This window comes from Arachis stenosperma, chromosome 5, assembly GCF_014773155.1.
Source record: "Arachis stenosperma cultivar V10309 chromosome 5, arast.V10309.gnm1.PFL2, whole genome shotgun sequence".
NCBI lineage: Eukaryota > Viridiplantae > Streptophyta > Magnoliopsida > Fabales > Fabaceae > Arachis > Arachis stenosperma.
The window spans coordinates 2,665,338-2,681,476 of NC_080381.1; the positions used below are offsets into that span (position 1 = coordinate 2,665,338).

Sequence of the window (16,139 nt, forward strand, 5' to 3'; positions counted from 1 at the left end):
GTTGTGGAATATTATTGTTTCTGCTTGTTGATTATTGGGGGGTGGGGGAAGGGAATACGGGGGGGGGAGGGGAGGAAAAGGGTAAGGGGAGGAGGGGAGGGGAAGGGAGGGGAGGGGGAGGGGGTGACGGGGTGGGGGGAAAACGAGGAGGGGGGAAGGGGGAAGGGGAGACGGTGGCGGTGACGGGGACGGGGAGGGAGAGGGGGGGGAAGGGGAGGGGGAGACAGGGTGGGGGAAGGGGAAAACGGGGAGGGGGTGGGGGTTGGGGGGAAGGGGAAAACGGGGAGGGGGTGGGGGTTGGGGGGAAGGGAGGGGGAGGGGGAGGGGAACCGGGGTTGGAGCCTTGGAGGTGGGGTGGGAGGGAGGGGGAGGGAAAAAGGAAAAAGGGAAAGGATATTTTTGTCCAAAAAAAATAAAAAGGACGATTTTAATACGAAAAAAACGATAAGGACGATTTTAATACCAAAAATACAAGAGGGATGATTTCGATTCTGGCACTAAACCTTAAGGACCAAAATCGTACTTACCCCTAATATATATTAAAATATAATACTAAAAATTTATAATTTGTAATTTTTTTAATACCTTTAAAACTTATTTAGATCTATAAAATTTTACCTTGGAATTAAGAAAAATAATCATATCAAATTATTTATTTAATTTTTATTGTAAAACCTTACCTTTAAAACATTATTTATTTAGTAGGAGTGTTGTTAGCCTAACGTGTAGACCATACGTTGAATCTGTTATACCATACGGGCACACTAGAGAAAATGGCTATCCTTAGAGGTGGAGTCGCTCTAAGTGTGTAATATTCGATTTGATTTGGCTTCTGAAATGAGAACTTCCATTTCAGTTCATCCCGCTTAAAATATTTATCTATTTATTTGTATAATTAATTAATATAAATTTTCTCATCTTTAAAAGGAAATATAATTTTTACGGCAAAACTTGTATTGTCTCGTGTAAGTTATAGATATAATATTTATTTACTGAATTGTAAAACTTACCCTATTATATTCCCATATTTTTTTAGATACAGTGTCATTCCACATTTCACATTCTATTCCACCCGCCACAATATAGATCGGATTAATTTCGGTGAACCCTTTTTGTTTATTATTGATATAGGAAGATAATTTTCATATTATCATATTTTAGAAACAAAGGAGACTACATCAGTAAATTTGGACACAAAATTTATAGCCATCACCAACTAACAAATACAAGATAGATCCGTCAGCAACATGCAATTACAAAACATTACAAGAAAAATGGAACAACCATGATTGAACAACAATTTCAGAACTTCAAATGAAGAAGACAGAACATTTAGAAATTAAAAGGAGGAAGCAGCGGCCACTAACCTTTGACGGATGGCAACCGGCGAGACGAGGCGATAGGTGATAGGCGACACCACGACAAGCGGCAAACCGACAGCGAGCTACTCCAAGCTACGAACAGAGAAGCCAACAAAGACGAAGACGACTTGCCAAGCTACTTGGGTTCTGCAAAATGGGAAAGGGGATGAAGCGGCGGCACTGAGGACCTGGGGATGGTGTTGGCAATGAAGGGCTAGGGTTTTGCACTTTTGCTTTGCTTCAGAGGTCTCGGAGTGCACGAATTGTGGGAAGAAGGGGGTGGGGTTTGTTTGGTTTGCGGATGGTTGTTTATTTTAATTTTTTTTTTTTACAAATAAACAAAACAGCGTCATTTTATTTGAATCGGCGGGTTCTCGGCCGATTCGACGGTTTTCTAACGGTTCTCTCTCCAACGTTTATAAGTAGCAAACTGGATCGATTATATCGTTGGTCTTCGGTTAAATTGGTTCGACTGGCCAGTCTTGTCCGAGTTTGAAATTGGATTCAATTTAGTTTTTTTTGCTTATATGTTTTTAGCTTATTTTGGATTCAAAGGTTAGAATCAGTATCAGTTGCTGATTAATTGATTAGAATTCAAACTAATATAATTATATCCTTTGGCTCCTTTATATTCAGCAGGTTTATAAATTTATAATTGAATTGAACTTTGTTTTGTCCTTTGATTATATGATTCTTGGTTTAAGGAACTCCACGGTTACGTTTGTGTGGAATGGGAGTCATTCTTATTTTGATTACTTAATTATTAAAAGTTATTGTTAAATATTTTTGTATGATTGAGTTGTCTCCTTTTGTTTTAGTAACCAGAGAAACTTCACGCTTAGTACACTAATACCCCAGTCTTTTAAAATTTAGTTGCATCGTAATAAAAAATTTACGGACATCTATTGAAGCCAAAATATACGGATGGTGTGTTATTGATTTCCTGAAATAATAAAAGACTAAAAATGTTATTACATGCACTAATAGCACTATAAAAGAGAAAACGTTATGATAAAACAGATTAAACAAAAACTGATAAACAATCTTAGATCTTGAATAGAAAAGAAAAGTTTGAATTCAAGCAACTGCTAAGGTCTCTTGCGAGATAAAGTATATCCTGCTTGACAGATCAGTAAGGAACACAATTTTTGCTTTGAACTCTTTTATACGTGGTTGAAGTAGGTGGTCCTATACTTCCTCCCAAATACCCATTGCCGTTATTTGTTACTAAATTGTAATAAGTAATATTACCATGAGTCTAGTTTGAATGGTGAAGATTCACCAGTCCTACTACAAATCTTCGAAGAATCTTTTTAAGTCTTATGTAATTTTTTGTCTCATTCCTGCCAAGTGTAAATGTCATTGTCGTAGTATTTATAATCAAAGGATGCAGAATTTGTCTTTAAAGTATTGGATGGTAGGGAGAATACCTTCGTCTAAACTTTCGGACGACAATTTGAAACGCTGGCATGTGCGGTCCATTAAGTTCTGGACAAATGTATGCTTCCTACCATCCAACTTTTAAGGACCAAAATTTTGCATATTTTTGTCATAAGAACTACGACAAAAACATTCACACTTTATATGAGAATGGGACAAGTGATTACACGACTTAAAAAGGCTTTTCGGGAATTTGTAGTAGGATTGGTGAATCTTCATAATTCAAATCATACTCATGGTAATGTTATTTGTTACGATCTTGTAATAAGTAATGGCAATGGTTATTTGGGAGGAAGTATTGGATCACCTATTTCAGCCACATATGACAGAGTTTGAAGCAGAACAGAGCTCTAGAGTTTGTTACTGATACTTCCAGCAGTATATGCTTGAGCCTCGGTGGTTGCTTGAATCCAAACTTTCTTTACTGTTCATGATCTTAGATTGTTTAAAAGTTTTTTGAGGCACTACAACACACTATAAGTTTTTTGTTCGATCTGTTTTATTATAACGTTTTTATTCTTTTATAGTGCATGTAATAACGTTTTTACTCTTTTATAGTTTCAGAGAGTCAATAACACGTCATCCTTATATTTTGACTTTAATGGATGTCCGTACTACAGTGCAACTAGATTTTGAAAAATTGGGGTATTACCATTTGAGGAAGGCATTCGTATCCTTTAGACGTAGGACTGGTTATCAGAAAAGGAGATGGTGGCATACGCTCGAACAACCAGGTTTTGCAAAGATATCAAGATGACGATGTGGCCTTGGCTAGGTTTTGCAAAAATGTTTTGAGTCCATGATTGAAAGACAGTCAGGTTGGATTTTTTTTATATATATTTTTTTAAATTGAATTTTAGTCTGACGAAAAATATTTTAGTCAAATCGTGTGGATAAAACATATTTCTTTTTTCTTTGTTTATTTTTTTCTCTTTTGAAGTTCTGCACTTTACTTTAATGCTGTTTATTTTCTCAGCACATTTAAGTTAAATTTCTGAATTTGTTATCATTTCCTTTTAGTTAAATTCAAAGCAAGCATTATGGTAGCGTTTGTTTTCGGAGGCAGGATACGGAGACATGGACAACACTTGTTTAAAAAGTGTTTGGAAACAGAGACATGGACAGTGAACATATTATCTCCGAGACAGTTTTTGATACTTTTGTGTCCACTCTTTCACGAAGGACAATGATGGACACGGAATTTAGAAGAGTGGACACGGAAGGACAATTTTATAAATTTTGTTTTCCTTTTTTTCACTATTATCCCTTCTTATTTTTTCTATTGGGTTGTTCAGAGATACTTATTGGGGGTAAATAATTCTTTTCTTTTTATTGTTTCACTTCAATACCATTTTAACCTTATATTATATTATTTGATTTGTAATAAAAATAATAACAAAAATAATTAATTTTAAAACTTTTGAAAGATAAATTCTGTCCTGTCTCTAAAAACAAACGCAGCCTATGTTTCTGTCAAGTCTTTTTTACATTTCTTCTTCGTGGTAAAGAATGGTAGACTTTGATGCATGTTAAACTATTGATCGCAAAAAGGAATATGTTTTGTTCCTAGATATTAGATTTCGAACCAACCTAAAAACTTCTTGCAAAATTTTTTTAATTTTAATCTGCACAAAATCTGTTAAACAGCGGTATGTTAATTAGAATTGTATTTATACACACAAAAAAAAGGAAAAATAAGGTTCTTGGGTTGTTATCAATAATAAATCAACCACTATATATAGCGATACCTGGACTATAGTAAACCATATCTTCATCGATCATATTAACGCTTGTAATTTTCCATTGTTGGTTCATTGATGACCACAATCACCAGGGTCCACTTTGTTTGAAGATTCTCGATCAAGTCACATTTATGTTGTGGTTGACGATGTCGCAGTACTTGCATCATGTGAACTATGTTTCTGCTGAAATTTGGTGCAAAGACACTGCCCTTGGCATGGCTTGTGGTCCTGCATTAGCTGGCTGGCATATTGCAGACCGATTTTAAGATTTACAAGCTTACATTTAATCAAAATACGTTGCCCGGTTGGGTTATGGGTGTTGCTTGGCTGATATATCTTATTTGGTTGTGGGTCACTTTCAAGGAACCTTCTCATGAACCTGTAGAGAATGAGAATCATGCGAATAATCATCAACCAAATGATGGTACTAACTGAACTTATACTGCACCATTTGTTGCTGCTTGTTCAGAATGAATGAAAGTAGTCTCGCACATTTTTCTTTGCAAATATGGATTTTTTTTTTCTCTTGTTTTGTTGAGCCTCAACATGTGAATATAACATGACACGTTTTTCTCGTGTAGAAGTGAACGATGCACTAGAACAAGGCCTAAAACAGCCATTGCTGATTACTTCGGATGATAAGGGATATGAAGCTGCCGATCAAGATTATGATGATAGTGAAGAAGCTTCACAAGAATCTTGTCTACCAGCGACTTCAATTTGGTCTGCATACAGACTCCTTATGCCATCTGTAAAGATTTGTGCACAACTCACTGTCTCCCGCAGAGTATGGATTTTCTATCAAGTGCTGAGAATTTCGTTACATGTAGAAGTTTGAGATCATTGTTAATTTTAAGATGGAAAAAACTAATTCATTCACCTGAGTGCTCTGAACTGAATATGATATGTCATTGCTTATTTCATTCAATTTGCACTTTCTCCTGTTTTTTTGTAGTAAATTCCAATGGCAAATGATCATTTAGATAAAATATTGGAAAATCAGACATTTAACCTACCGAATTTGTTTAACATTTTCAGGTTCAGTTATTGATATATTTTATGCTCAAATATGTAATGGACATTTTACTATGGGAATCTAGTGTCATCACAACATACTACTTTAACTGGTCAACAAGCAGAGTTGCACTTTTTCTCGCTTGCCTCGGATTGACTGTTCTTCCTGTAAACGTTGTTGGAAGCTATATAAGCAACATGTTTGAGGACAGGTATTGATAATTTATCCTCTAGTTTGATTAAAAAAGATGCATGTAAGTTGATAGTAACACATATTTCTTCTTCATACTGAACAAGAAGTGAAGGAAATTGAAACCATCTTATATATTAGATTGAGACCCTGACTCCATCTTTTGCGAGATCATTTAGAACCATGATATTGTTCAAATATTCTCCTCTTGCATCTAAGTGATTGGATTCAAATTTTATTTATCCGTTTCAGGCAAATTCTATTAGTATTGGAAATTATGGTTTGTATCGGTGTCCTCCTTAGCTTCCATTTGATTATTCCATACTCCGTAACACAATACAAATGTTCGGGCCTCCTTTTGTTTTGTTTTGGCAGAAGTGCTTGAAGGTAAGATAATAAGATCTGATATTTTGCTGCACTATTTATGGTTGTCGAAAGTCGACAAAATTATATTTCTTCTTACCTATGCTGATGTGGGGTGCTTGTGTTCTAGGCTATCCCTTATGTACACATGGAGTATGTCAAATAATTCATGTATTTAGACATAAGATACATTTACATTTCGGATGCATGAATTTTCTCAATCCAACAATTAAAGGATGCTTGATGCTTGATTTAAGCTGATGTAAATTGTTTTTTAGTTTTTGTTTTTCCTGACAATTACATAATTGTCTTACTATCATTTGTTCCAGGTGTCAACTTGTCACTGCTTTCGCGAGTTATGTCCTCTAGGTGGAACCTACGATGGAGGGCTCTGGTAAACCGAGGCTAGAACAATTGCGCGAGTTATAGCGAACGCAACCATCACCCTGGCTGGTTACTCGGGTCAGAGTAATCTCCGTAATGTCACACTGCTTCCTTCACTCTTCATTTCCATAGCCTCCATCTTAGCAACATGCTATAGCTACAATTCATTATATTAGTTTATGTTCCTGAGTTTCTCTCAGGCTGAGATGGTTAGAGTATAATGCTCTTCAGCACGACCTCACTTATTATCTGTCATTCTTTGTCTCCATTCCATAATTTTGATCAGTTAAGTGATTGTGGCTTCATAAAGTAGTAGTAGTAGCTAGTCTTTTGTTGTGTAGGGTGGCAAAATGTGAATTATTGGCCGAATAGATTCCTTAATTGTCATTAATTTTGCCGTGATAATTAACTTGGTTTAATTTTCTTAGATGTTCTAAACTAAATAATATGTTGCGCAATGGTGTGGCTTTTGTTAGCAAATTTAGTTTATTAGACTGAACTAACATCTTTATTGCATTCGACTAATTTTCACTGAACTAAGAAAGTTTATTTATGTATGTATATATGTTTATACATCCACTAAGCTTAAGCTCAAGAACATGATTCCGTTCCTAGTGAGAAGTAAAATTTTTCAACTCCATTGGGGACACTTCACACTTGCCCCCACATCCATGAACATGAATCATGTAATATATATATATTTTTTAAACATTTTATTAAAAAATTTATCTAATTTTATCTTTCACCAAAAAATGTTCCATTTAGAAATTAACTTAATTAACGAAGGAAGGGTCGAAGGGAGAGGCTGATCTTTGATTAAAGAAACTTATCGTTCAGTCGTTGACATTGAAGTTGGTGTTACGAACGGCACTGATGATAATCAAAACAAAAGGTAATACATAATCAATTGACTTATAGGACCAAAATTATTGAGTTATACGTTCAGAAAGTAACTCTGAAAATTTAAAATACGAATTATTAAATACAGCCGCCGATAGCAAGCGTCGCATGGCATAAGAAATTAAGCATGACAAAAACAATTTGTCACTACTAATCAGTAATCACCAATTTGTGTGTCTCAATCTCAGACCGAACTAAATTGAATTTTGGTTTAGATGAAATTAGTTTACGTTGCAAATACATAGTTTAAGTCTAAGTTTATTATTTTTCAGCTTTTTTTTTTTAAAAAAATTTTGAGTCTTATCTATTTAAAAGTTCAATAAGCTATGAGTCTATTTAAAAAGTTTGTTTTGTAATTATAATTTAAAATAATAAACTTAAAAAATTATAATTCACTTATATATCAATAGTTAATTTAATGTCAGCTATATTTACATAACTAATAAAGATTTAATAATTTCTTAAAAATTAAACTTAAAATCATAAAAAGTCATCTTCTAAGTTATAAAATTTAATCATTTGTACCAATTACATTTCCATTATTATTTTAGTGTGTCATTTTCCGGTTCATTAGTGGGTGACTGTTATTTGAGAAAACTCCATAGGCAGCCAAGTGGAGCAAATTTTTCAAAAAATATGATTTTTAAATTTTCAAAAAAATAAGATTTGCGCTAAAAAAACATGCGCCCTTCCCTTGGCTCCGCCATGTTTGCCGCGACCTCGCGGCCCTTCCCCTACAAATTCTCTCATTGCTGTGCTAGTTACGCCTCTCCCTGCAACTCCACTCGTCGGACGCCCCACCTTCCTCCTCTAACTCCTCTTATCGCGACGCCATCACCCCCCTCCAAATCGTCTCGCTGCGATGCCGCACAATCCTTTGGCGTCTCTACCACTCTGCCAAAAATCTTTTTCTTTCTCTTCTTCTCTTGTATGTTTTGGTTGATTTTTTTATTAGTTTTGAATGTTTGTTCTTCTAAGTTTCGAATGTGTATTTTTTTATATGTTTTTTTATTATTTTTAATTTTGTATGTTTCTTTTTTTTTTTGGATTTTGAATAATTTTTTAAATAATTTTATACGTTTCTTTTCTTAGTTTTTAAATGTTATTTTTTTAATAATTTTGGATTAAATTTTAAATTTTTTAAAATGATTTTACATATCTATTTTTTTGTTAAAGTTTGGATGTTTCTTGTTGCTGTGTTTTAGATATTTTTTTGTTAGGTTTTGAGTATTTTTTTAATAATAATTTTGGATGTTTCTTTTTGTTGAATTTTAGATTTTTTTTAAGATAATTTGAATTCACAATTCTTCCAAAGAGAAAATTAAAAAAGGCACTCAATGGACGATGATGGGTGGCGCGGACGACATTTGAGCGAGGGAATGTGGGACATGGTTAGCGAAAGAAGAAAAATGGTTTTGTGGTTTTTTGTTTTTCTGTGAATAGGAGAAAGTGAAATTAGGGTTACTTTTTAGTTGGGATAGTGTTTCTTTTTTATTTTTTTTTTAATTCAGATATGCAACAAATTAGTCTTTAAATTGAGAGAGTGAAAGATGCAATGAACAACTTAAAAATTAATTATGTTCAATGAATAATGACAAAGAAATTAGGAACAGGCATGCTACACATCTATGTAAAATCTGTATCCGTGTTATCCAAGTTGGCCCAAGCCCAAAAATACTCACGCTCATTAAATGAAACGTGACTTCCACGCGACAAACACACACGAAACCACTGCTTTGTTCGTGTTTCATTATGAAAAAACGTTCATTCTTCTTCAACATACACGAAATCGCTTGTTCTCTTCGAATCTCTCTCAAAATCACTTAAACTGCACTCATGTTCTCTGCGGAAACCGCTACTGAAAAAGAATCGCGAGAAGATTTCGGAACAAAAAAGCCAAAACGAACAAAAACAACAACAGAGACTGACAAAGGTATGAGAAAAACTACTGTTCATTTGAACTCTTGCAACGTAGCATTTCTCCTAGTTGCATTTTAGGTTTACTGGATTGAGTTGCTTCGTTTAGTAAATCGAGGTAGTCTGATTCCATTTTTACAGCGTAACTAGGGATTGGAATGATACTGTTCATTTGAAATCTTGTAACGTAGCGTTTCTCGTAGTTGCATTTTAGGTTTACTGGATTCAGTTGCTTCATTTAGTAGATCAACGTATTTGGATTCCATTTTTACAGCATAACTAGGGCTTGGAATGAAATGTGTTCTTATTTTCATTCAGTTCAGTGGCCACTTGCTCATTTTGATTCACTTGATTGTTAGTATGTTCAATTGACTTTTTTTACATACATAAATATTTTTCTTGATGATTGAATGTCTATTACGTTTTATTCAACACATGAATGACGTTCGGTTCAGTGGAGTTGGTCTTTTTCATTTACTTAATTGTTAGTGTGTTCAGTTAGGTCCTTTTGCATACAAAAATAATTTTCTTGCTGATTGAATGTTTATCACTTTTTATTCAAAACATGAATGTGTTCTGTTCAGTGGAGCTACTAATTTTGATTCACTTGGTTGTTAGTATGTTCAGCTAGCTTCTTTTGCATGCAAAAATGCTTTTCTAGCTGTTTCATTATTTATAAGGTTTTATTCAGTATATCAAGTAAGTTCGGTTCAGTGGGCTGGGACATTTTCATTCACTTGATTAAGATATCCATGCTTGTGCTTGTTGGTGTATTGAGTGAAGTATTGACCAAATTTTTTTGTACTTACAGCAAAAATGAAGAAGACAACGGTGACAAAGAAGGAGACGCCGCACTATAATGTAAACACATTAAATATATTTATCCGCTTTCATTCGAATAAAATCTATTTTGTAGTATAAATATATCGTGACATTCTATTTTCAAACCTTACAGAAAACTCACGATTGCAGATGCCAGACAAAGGCAATAGCGAAGGTGTTCAAGGAAATGAGCCAGGAAAAGAAATATATTATTGAAGAAATGGGATTTGGTACGCTGGCACATGTCCCGGAAATGAACGTCTCTCACAGCCTCTTGAGAGAATTGATAGATTGATTGCTATGATGACTACCATGGATGCCTGAAAACTCTCCATGCTAAAATATACATAACACCTCGTAAGATAGCAGCTGCACTGGGCATAAAGCCATAAACCACGGCGGTAATACACTATCCACTTTCTGCTTATTTTTCGGTTCATTGCTTACTTTAAGGTATTGAAAATTAAACTAAGCCTTTTTGGCTGATTTGTTGCTATTAAAATATTGTAGAGAATCGTTTTTCTGAAAAGGTTGAGTATGGCAGACAAGCCAATATTTTACAGCCAATATATGAGTGTTGAAGGGGAGGAAAACCGGCAAAAATTCCGGAAGACTTTTATCGTCTTCGTACAAAAGTGCTTCTTGCTGTCAACGATGATAAGCATGGCCTCCCCGATCCATAAGCCGCCTGCCTTTCGTGTGGACAACATCCGACAGTGGGATTGAAAAAATCATGTGCTGAGTTTCTTGAGGAAGGGAATCGAAAACAAGAGAAAGGGAAAGAAATAGTCCGTTGACGGCTGTGTTTTTGTTTTGATGCTAATTTATTTCCATGAAACCAAGTTCCTCGCTTGGATGCACCTGATGCTCGACCGGATTCTCAGGAAGCAACCGACACAATGGTAAATTAAACAAATATTTCCCCTTGAAAATTCGTTTCAAATTCTTCTAAAATACTCTGCTAACTAAACAAGCTTGTGTTTTAGGTTATAATTAATTTATTTCTCCTAGTTACTTTTTAAGTTTATTGGATTGAGTTGCTTCATTTACTAGATCGACTTATTCTGATTCCATTTTTTGCTTCATTCTTATTTTCTTTCTGTTCAGTCGAGTTTCTAATTTTGATTCATTTTATTGTTAGTATGTTCATTTGAGTCCTTGTGCATGCAGAAATATTTTTCTTGATGATTAAATATTTATCATGTTTTATTCAACACATGAATGTTGTTCGGTTTAGTGGAGTTTGTAATTTTGTGCAGTTGCTCATTTTGATTCACCTGATTGTTAGTGTATTTGCTCGTCTCAGATTCATCTAAAATACTCTACTAACTAAATAAGTTTGTGTTTTAAGTACTTTTATATAGAAAACAAATAAAGTAGGAAAAAACAAAAAAACAGATGGTAGAGAAGAAAGTAAAAGGGAAGAAAGAAGAAAAGAAAATTCTTGTTTTGGATTCTTCTTCGGAAGAAGACACTTTTTTCGAATTTGAATCCGAATCCAAATCCGACAAAACACCGCTAGCCAAGAGAAAAAGACAACAGAGGCTGGTCAATCAACAAAACATTATGGCAACAGATTCAGAAACAACAAGAAAAATTGAAAGCAGTCCCACAGATTCAGAAAGCAGCAGTAAATCCAAAAACCAATAAGTTTGATGTTCATATTGGTTTCATTTTATTTGTATTTGGTTAAAATTGTTCTTATGCGCTTGTTCTTTTGTATTGCAGAGAAGAAGAAATTGAAAAAAAAAGTGACAAAGAAAAGAGAACAACCACAGAAGGTGGTTATAAAATAAAGCAACAAAAGGAAGCATGTTCCAACGGATTCAGAGAGCACAAGCCAATCTGAAAGCGAGTAAGTATTGGGTGATGTTCATTTATGTGATTGTATGATGTTCATCTGTTTAGTTTTGCTTTTCTTTATTGAAAATTTTTTGTGTATGCTTGTTAAGTAAATTACAAATGTATACCACACTTTATTCAGCACATAAATTGCGTTCGGTTCAGTGGACTTGGTCATTTTCATTCATTTAATTGTTAGTGTTTTCATTTGTCCTTTTGCATGCAGAAATCTTTTTATTGATGATTGAATGTGAATCACGTTTTATTCAGCACATGAATTGTGTTCGGTTCAGTGGAGTTGGTCATTTTCATTCACTTGATTGTTAGTGTCTTCAATTGGTTCCGTTGGCATTAGAAATCTTTTTCTTGCTGATATTTGTCTCCGGTATAAATTTGATGTGTTTGTCTATGTTGCAGAGAAAAAGAAATCGAAAAAACACCAATAGTGAAAAGAAAACAACTGGAGAGGGTGGCAAAAAAACAAACAAAATCAGGAAAGCTTGTTTTGCCAGATTCAGATAGCAAAACTGAATTTAAGAAGGAGTAAGTTTCTGGAATCATATTTATGGTTATTGATGCTTTCATTTTAGGTTCCTTGACACTAATTTTATCATTTTTCAGAAGTGAACAAGTAAAGGACAGTGCTGTCGAAAGAAGAAGATAGGCATTGCAGCTGTTAAAAGAAAAGAGATCAAAGAGAAAAAATGATGGAGCTAGAAATACAAATGTTGCTCCGGTTGACTTTGACTCCACAGAGGCCCGAAATGATTTCTCTGAGACGTAAGATTCTGTTTTTTATATCGAGTTCTTTTTCTTTCTTTGCGAACTTTTGCTAAAACCTCTGGTAATTATTCTGTGGGCTTCATGGAATAATATTTATTTTTTTTCTTAGACTGCCAACTGTAAATTTAGATAGCAAGCTTCTGTTACATACTCTGACAAGCTCCACACCGTCTGTAAATGTCCCGGCCAATAGCAGGAAAATTTGTTCATTTCGTGTTTTACATTCGGTTCATTGCATGCTGATTTTAATTTGGTATCTTTTTTATTAGGAAAAATACTCCGGAAACCCCAGTAAAAGTTTTTAGAAGAAAGAAAAGGCTGAAAAAAAAGGAAACACATAGTTTAGAAATTCCAACTTTGTAAGTTGATATATTTATGTTGGTCTTTTAGATTTATATGATAATTTTAGTTTCATCAATCACATGGAATTTTTTTTATTGTTTGTATGACAACTCGTGATCCTCAACTACAAATTGTTGCGGTTCAAGAAGAAACCCATTCTCAACCTCTCGATATGTGTGTTTTTCAATATGCGGCTTTTTGGTTTCTCAGTACATGTTTTGGTAATTCAATATTAATTTCTTGTTTGTTTATGTTTCTTAGAGCTCCTCTTGCAATGTCTCTTCTGAGTTCTTTTAAGGAAGAGCTAATGAAAGATTCCTTTACATATGAAGGTAATTCAATATTAATTTCTTGTTTGTTTATGTTTCTTAGAGCTCCTCTTGCAATGTCTCTTCTGAGTTCTTTTAAGGAAGAGCTAATGAAAGATTCCTTTACATATGAAGAAGCTTCTGTTAATGAGTAAGTTGCACATAAAATTCTTTTTATTAGTTTTAATGATATAATAATTTGGGGTCTTTATTAAACTATTTTTTGTTTAATGTAGCATCCCTCCGAAACCGCAACAACAACCCTGCAAAGAAGCACCAGCAAGGCAATTGGAAGTGCTTGTCGATGTGTAAGTTTTACTACTTGTTAAAATTTGGGTAATTTCAGTTCATTACATGGTTTACATGCGGTTCATTTGAATCCAGAAATCAATTCGATGTGTTTCTTATATTGGATTCTTTTCTGTTTGTTAGAGCTGCCCTTCGAAACCCGAAAACTTGACCGAAAAAGAATCTTCCCCAAGGCAGACAGAGCCACAGCATGCGGTGAATGTGTAAGTTTTAATTAATATCCACTTTATTAGTTTTGATCTTATATCATAATGCTTTTTTATTATTACTTAAAACTTTTCTCTGTCATTTTGCAGTTGTTCTCCCCCTTGGAAAGATGATGTACCTTCGTTCAACCTTGGGATAAGTCCTCCGATATCTCAACCAAGTTTTCCCTCTCAACCGACAGTGATTGACCTCGAAATGTTGGCGGACACGGTGATGGATGCTGGGGTGAAAGAGCCATTGAAATTTGCTGATGCAACAAATGCCGAGCCGAGCCACACAATCGATGAAGGTTACAAAACTCCGGAGAAAGAGAAAGGAATTACAGAGGAGTTGGTGGAGAAGTGTTATCATGGGATGACACATCTGAACGAAACCACAGATAGTACCAACGAATATGAAACCATATTCGTCTTGAATCATGAAGCAAATTACGAGGGGCTTAAACATCATTTCATGCCTCTAATGCCCAAAGAACATGTGGAAAATACCCTAAATACTTTGCCTATTGATTTAGCATTAATGCTTTTTCCAAATACTTTTATACTGTATATCTAATCAATTTTCTTCTTGTAGGTGGTCATTACACATTGCATGATTCTCAATCAAATAAAATGTTGCCGGTTTTAGTAACAAATATACTGTGTGCCGCCGGATATTGTGGTAAGCCAAATTTTTTATTCCTTGCTGATTGCATGTTTATTGCATTTTATTCAAAATATGAATGGTGTTCGGTTCAGTGGACTTGGTCGTGTTGATTCGTTTGATTGTTAAGTATTCAGTTGAGTCTTTTTGCATGCAGAAAATGGTTTTCTTGATGATTGAATATTTATCATGTTTTATTCAGCAAATGATTGGTGTTCGATTTAGTGGAAATGGTCATTTTGATTCACCTGATTGTTATGTGTGCTGTTGAGTTCTTTTGCATGCAAAAATTTTTTTTGATGATTGAATATATATCACGTTTTATTCACCAATCATGAATGGTATTTTACTGATTTAATTGAGGTTCGTTTTGCAGACATTTATGCTAGGAAGCCATGGCAAAAAATACATTGATCGAAAGACCAACAAGGCCTACCGGTTCGATGTCGATCAATATGCCCACCACTGCCAGTTTCTTGACAAAAGAAAACTCGCATCGCATCCATTTGTAAGTTGTGATTTCTAAAAATTCTTTCATGATTCCCTTGTTTGCTATCCTTTAGACTGAAATATTCTATCATTTTTCCAAACTTTAGCTATTTGTGTCGATTTGCAAGGGAAGGCACTGGTGGTTGTGGATTGCCGATGTGTGAAAAAAGGCATTCTATGTGTTTGACCCTGTGAACAAGAAGAAAGAAGAAATACCTGACTTGAGAATTAAACTAAACAAATTTGTTGTAAGTTATTTAAATCATACATAATTTTTTGTAAATTATTCAAAATCATGAATGTTTCCCTTTTTGAATGAATGTTTATCACGTTTTATTCAAATCATGATTAGTGTTCGGTTCAGTGGAGGTGTAGATTCTGATTCACTTTTTGTATCACTTTCAGGGATTAATAATCTCCCAGATGAGTGTTTACGCTAGGGCGGAACCCTTAGGTGAGGATGGAAAGGGGGAAGAAGCAGAATTTATAAACCTGATTGGTCAACATACAAAGTAAAAATCTTTCTCTTCTATATTGCTATTTTTAATGTGTATTATTTTGTACAATATTAATCAAATTTTACTTAATTCTTGCTTAGCTATGATTGTGCACTATACGTCATGAAATAACTTGAAATGATTGATCCTCGCAAGATCAAATCAGGGAAGAAGTATCAATATAACGGTTGGACACAAGTAAGTAGTTTCTAAATTAATGAAATTAATTGATTTCTTATTTCAATTAGGTTCATTTCTTATGTAACTAATTCCTTTCAATTGATTTGTAGGAAGAAGTTGATGCCTTCAGGCACGAATATGGTCCAAATATTGCACAAAATGAACAAAATCAGAGACCAAGTCATTTGGGCATTTGAAGCCATAAGACTCCCAAAGCCATCTGTTGCCTTCTCTAGTCCTTTTTGTAAATTCACATTTGGAGATATAGATAGTAAATAGGATATAGTTTCTTTGACTAGTTGTAATTAACACTATTTTGTTTAACTTATTTAAAAAAGCAAATACTGCTTTAATGTATGTATGTGAATATTAATGTAAATATTAATGCAAATCTAATATTAATGTAT

At 34.3% G+C, this 16,139-nt stretch overlaps 1 protein-coding gene across 3 annotated transcripts; it reads left to right on the plus strand.

Annotated features, from left to right (window-relative positions):
- The first annotated feature begins 4,715 nt into the window (after positions 1 to 4,715).
- On the plus strand, positions 4,716 to 6,887 carry LOC130983152 (SPX domain-containing membrane protein At4g22990-like). 3 transcript variants are annotated; one of them, XM_057907337.1, is made up of 5 exons: positions 4,716 to 4,967; positions 5,125 to 5,330; positions 5,582 to 5,769; positions 6,000 to 6,134; positions 6,440 to 6,887. In XM_057907337.1, the coding sequence occupies exons 1-4, from the start codon at positions 4,856 to 4,858 to the stop codon at positions 6,130 to 6,132; spliced, it is 639 nt and encodes a 212-aa protein (XP_057763320.1). In that variant the 5' UTR covers positions 4,716 to 4,855; the 3' UTR covers positions 6,133 to 6,134; positions 6,440 to 6,887. The 3 variants fall into 3 exon arrangements, with proteins under 3 accessions (XP_057763320.1, XP_057763321.1, XP_057763322.1); XM_057907339.1 differs by having other exon boundaries at positions 4,965 to 5,023; XM_057907338.1 differs by lacking the exon at positions 6,000 to 6,134.
- The last annotated feature ends 9,252 nt before the right edge of the window (positions 6,888 to 16,139 follow it).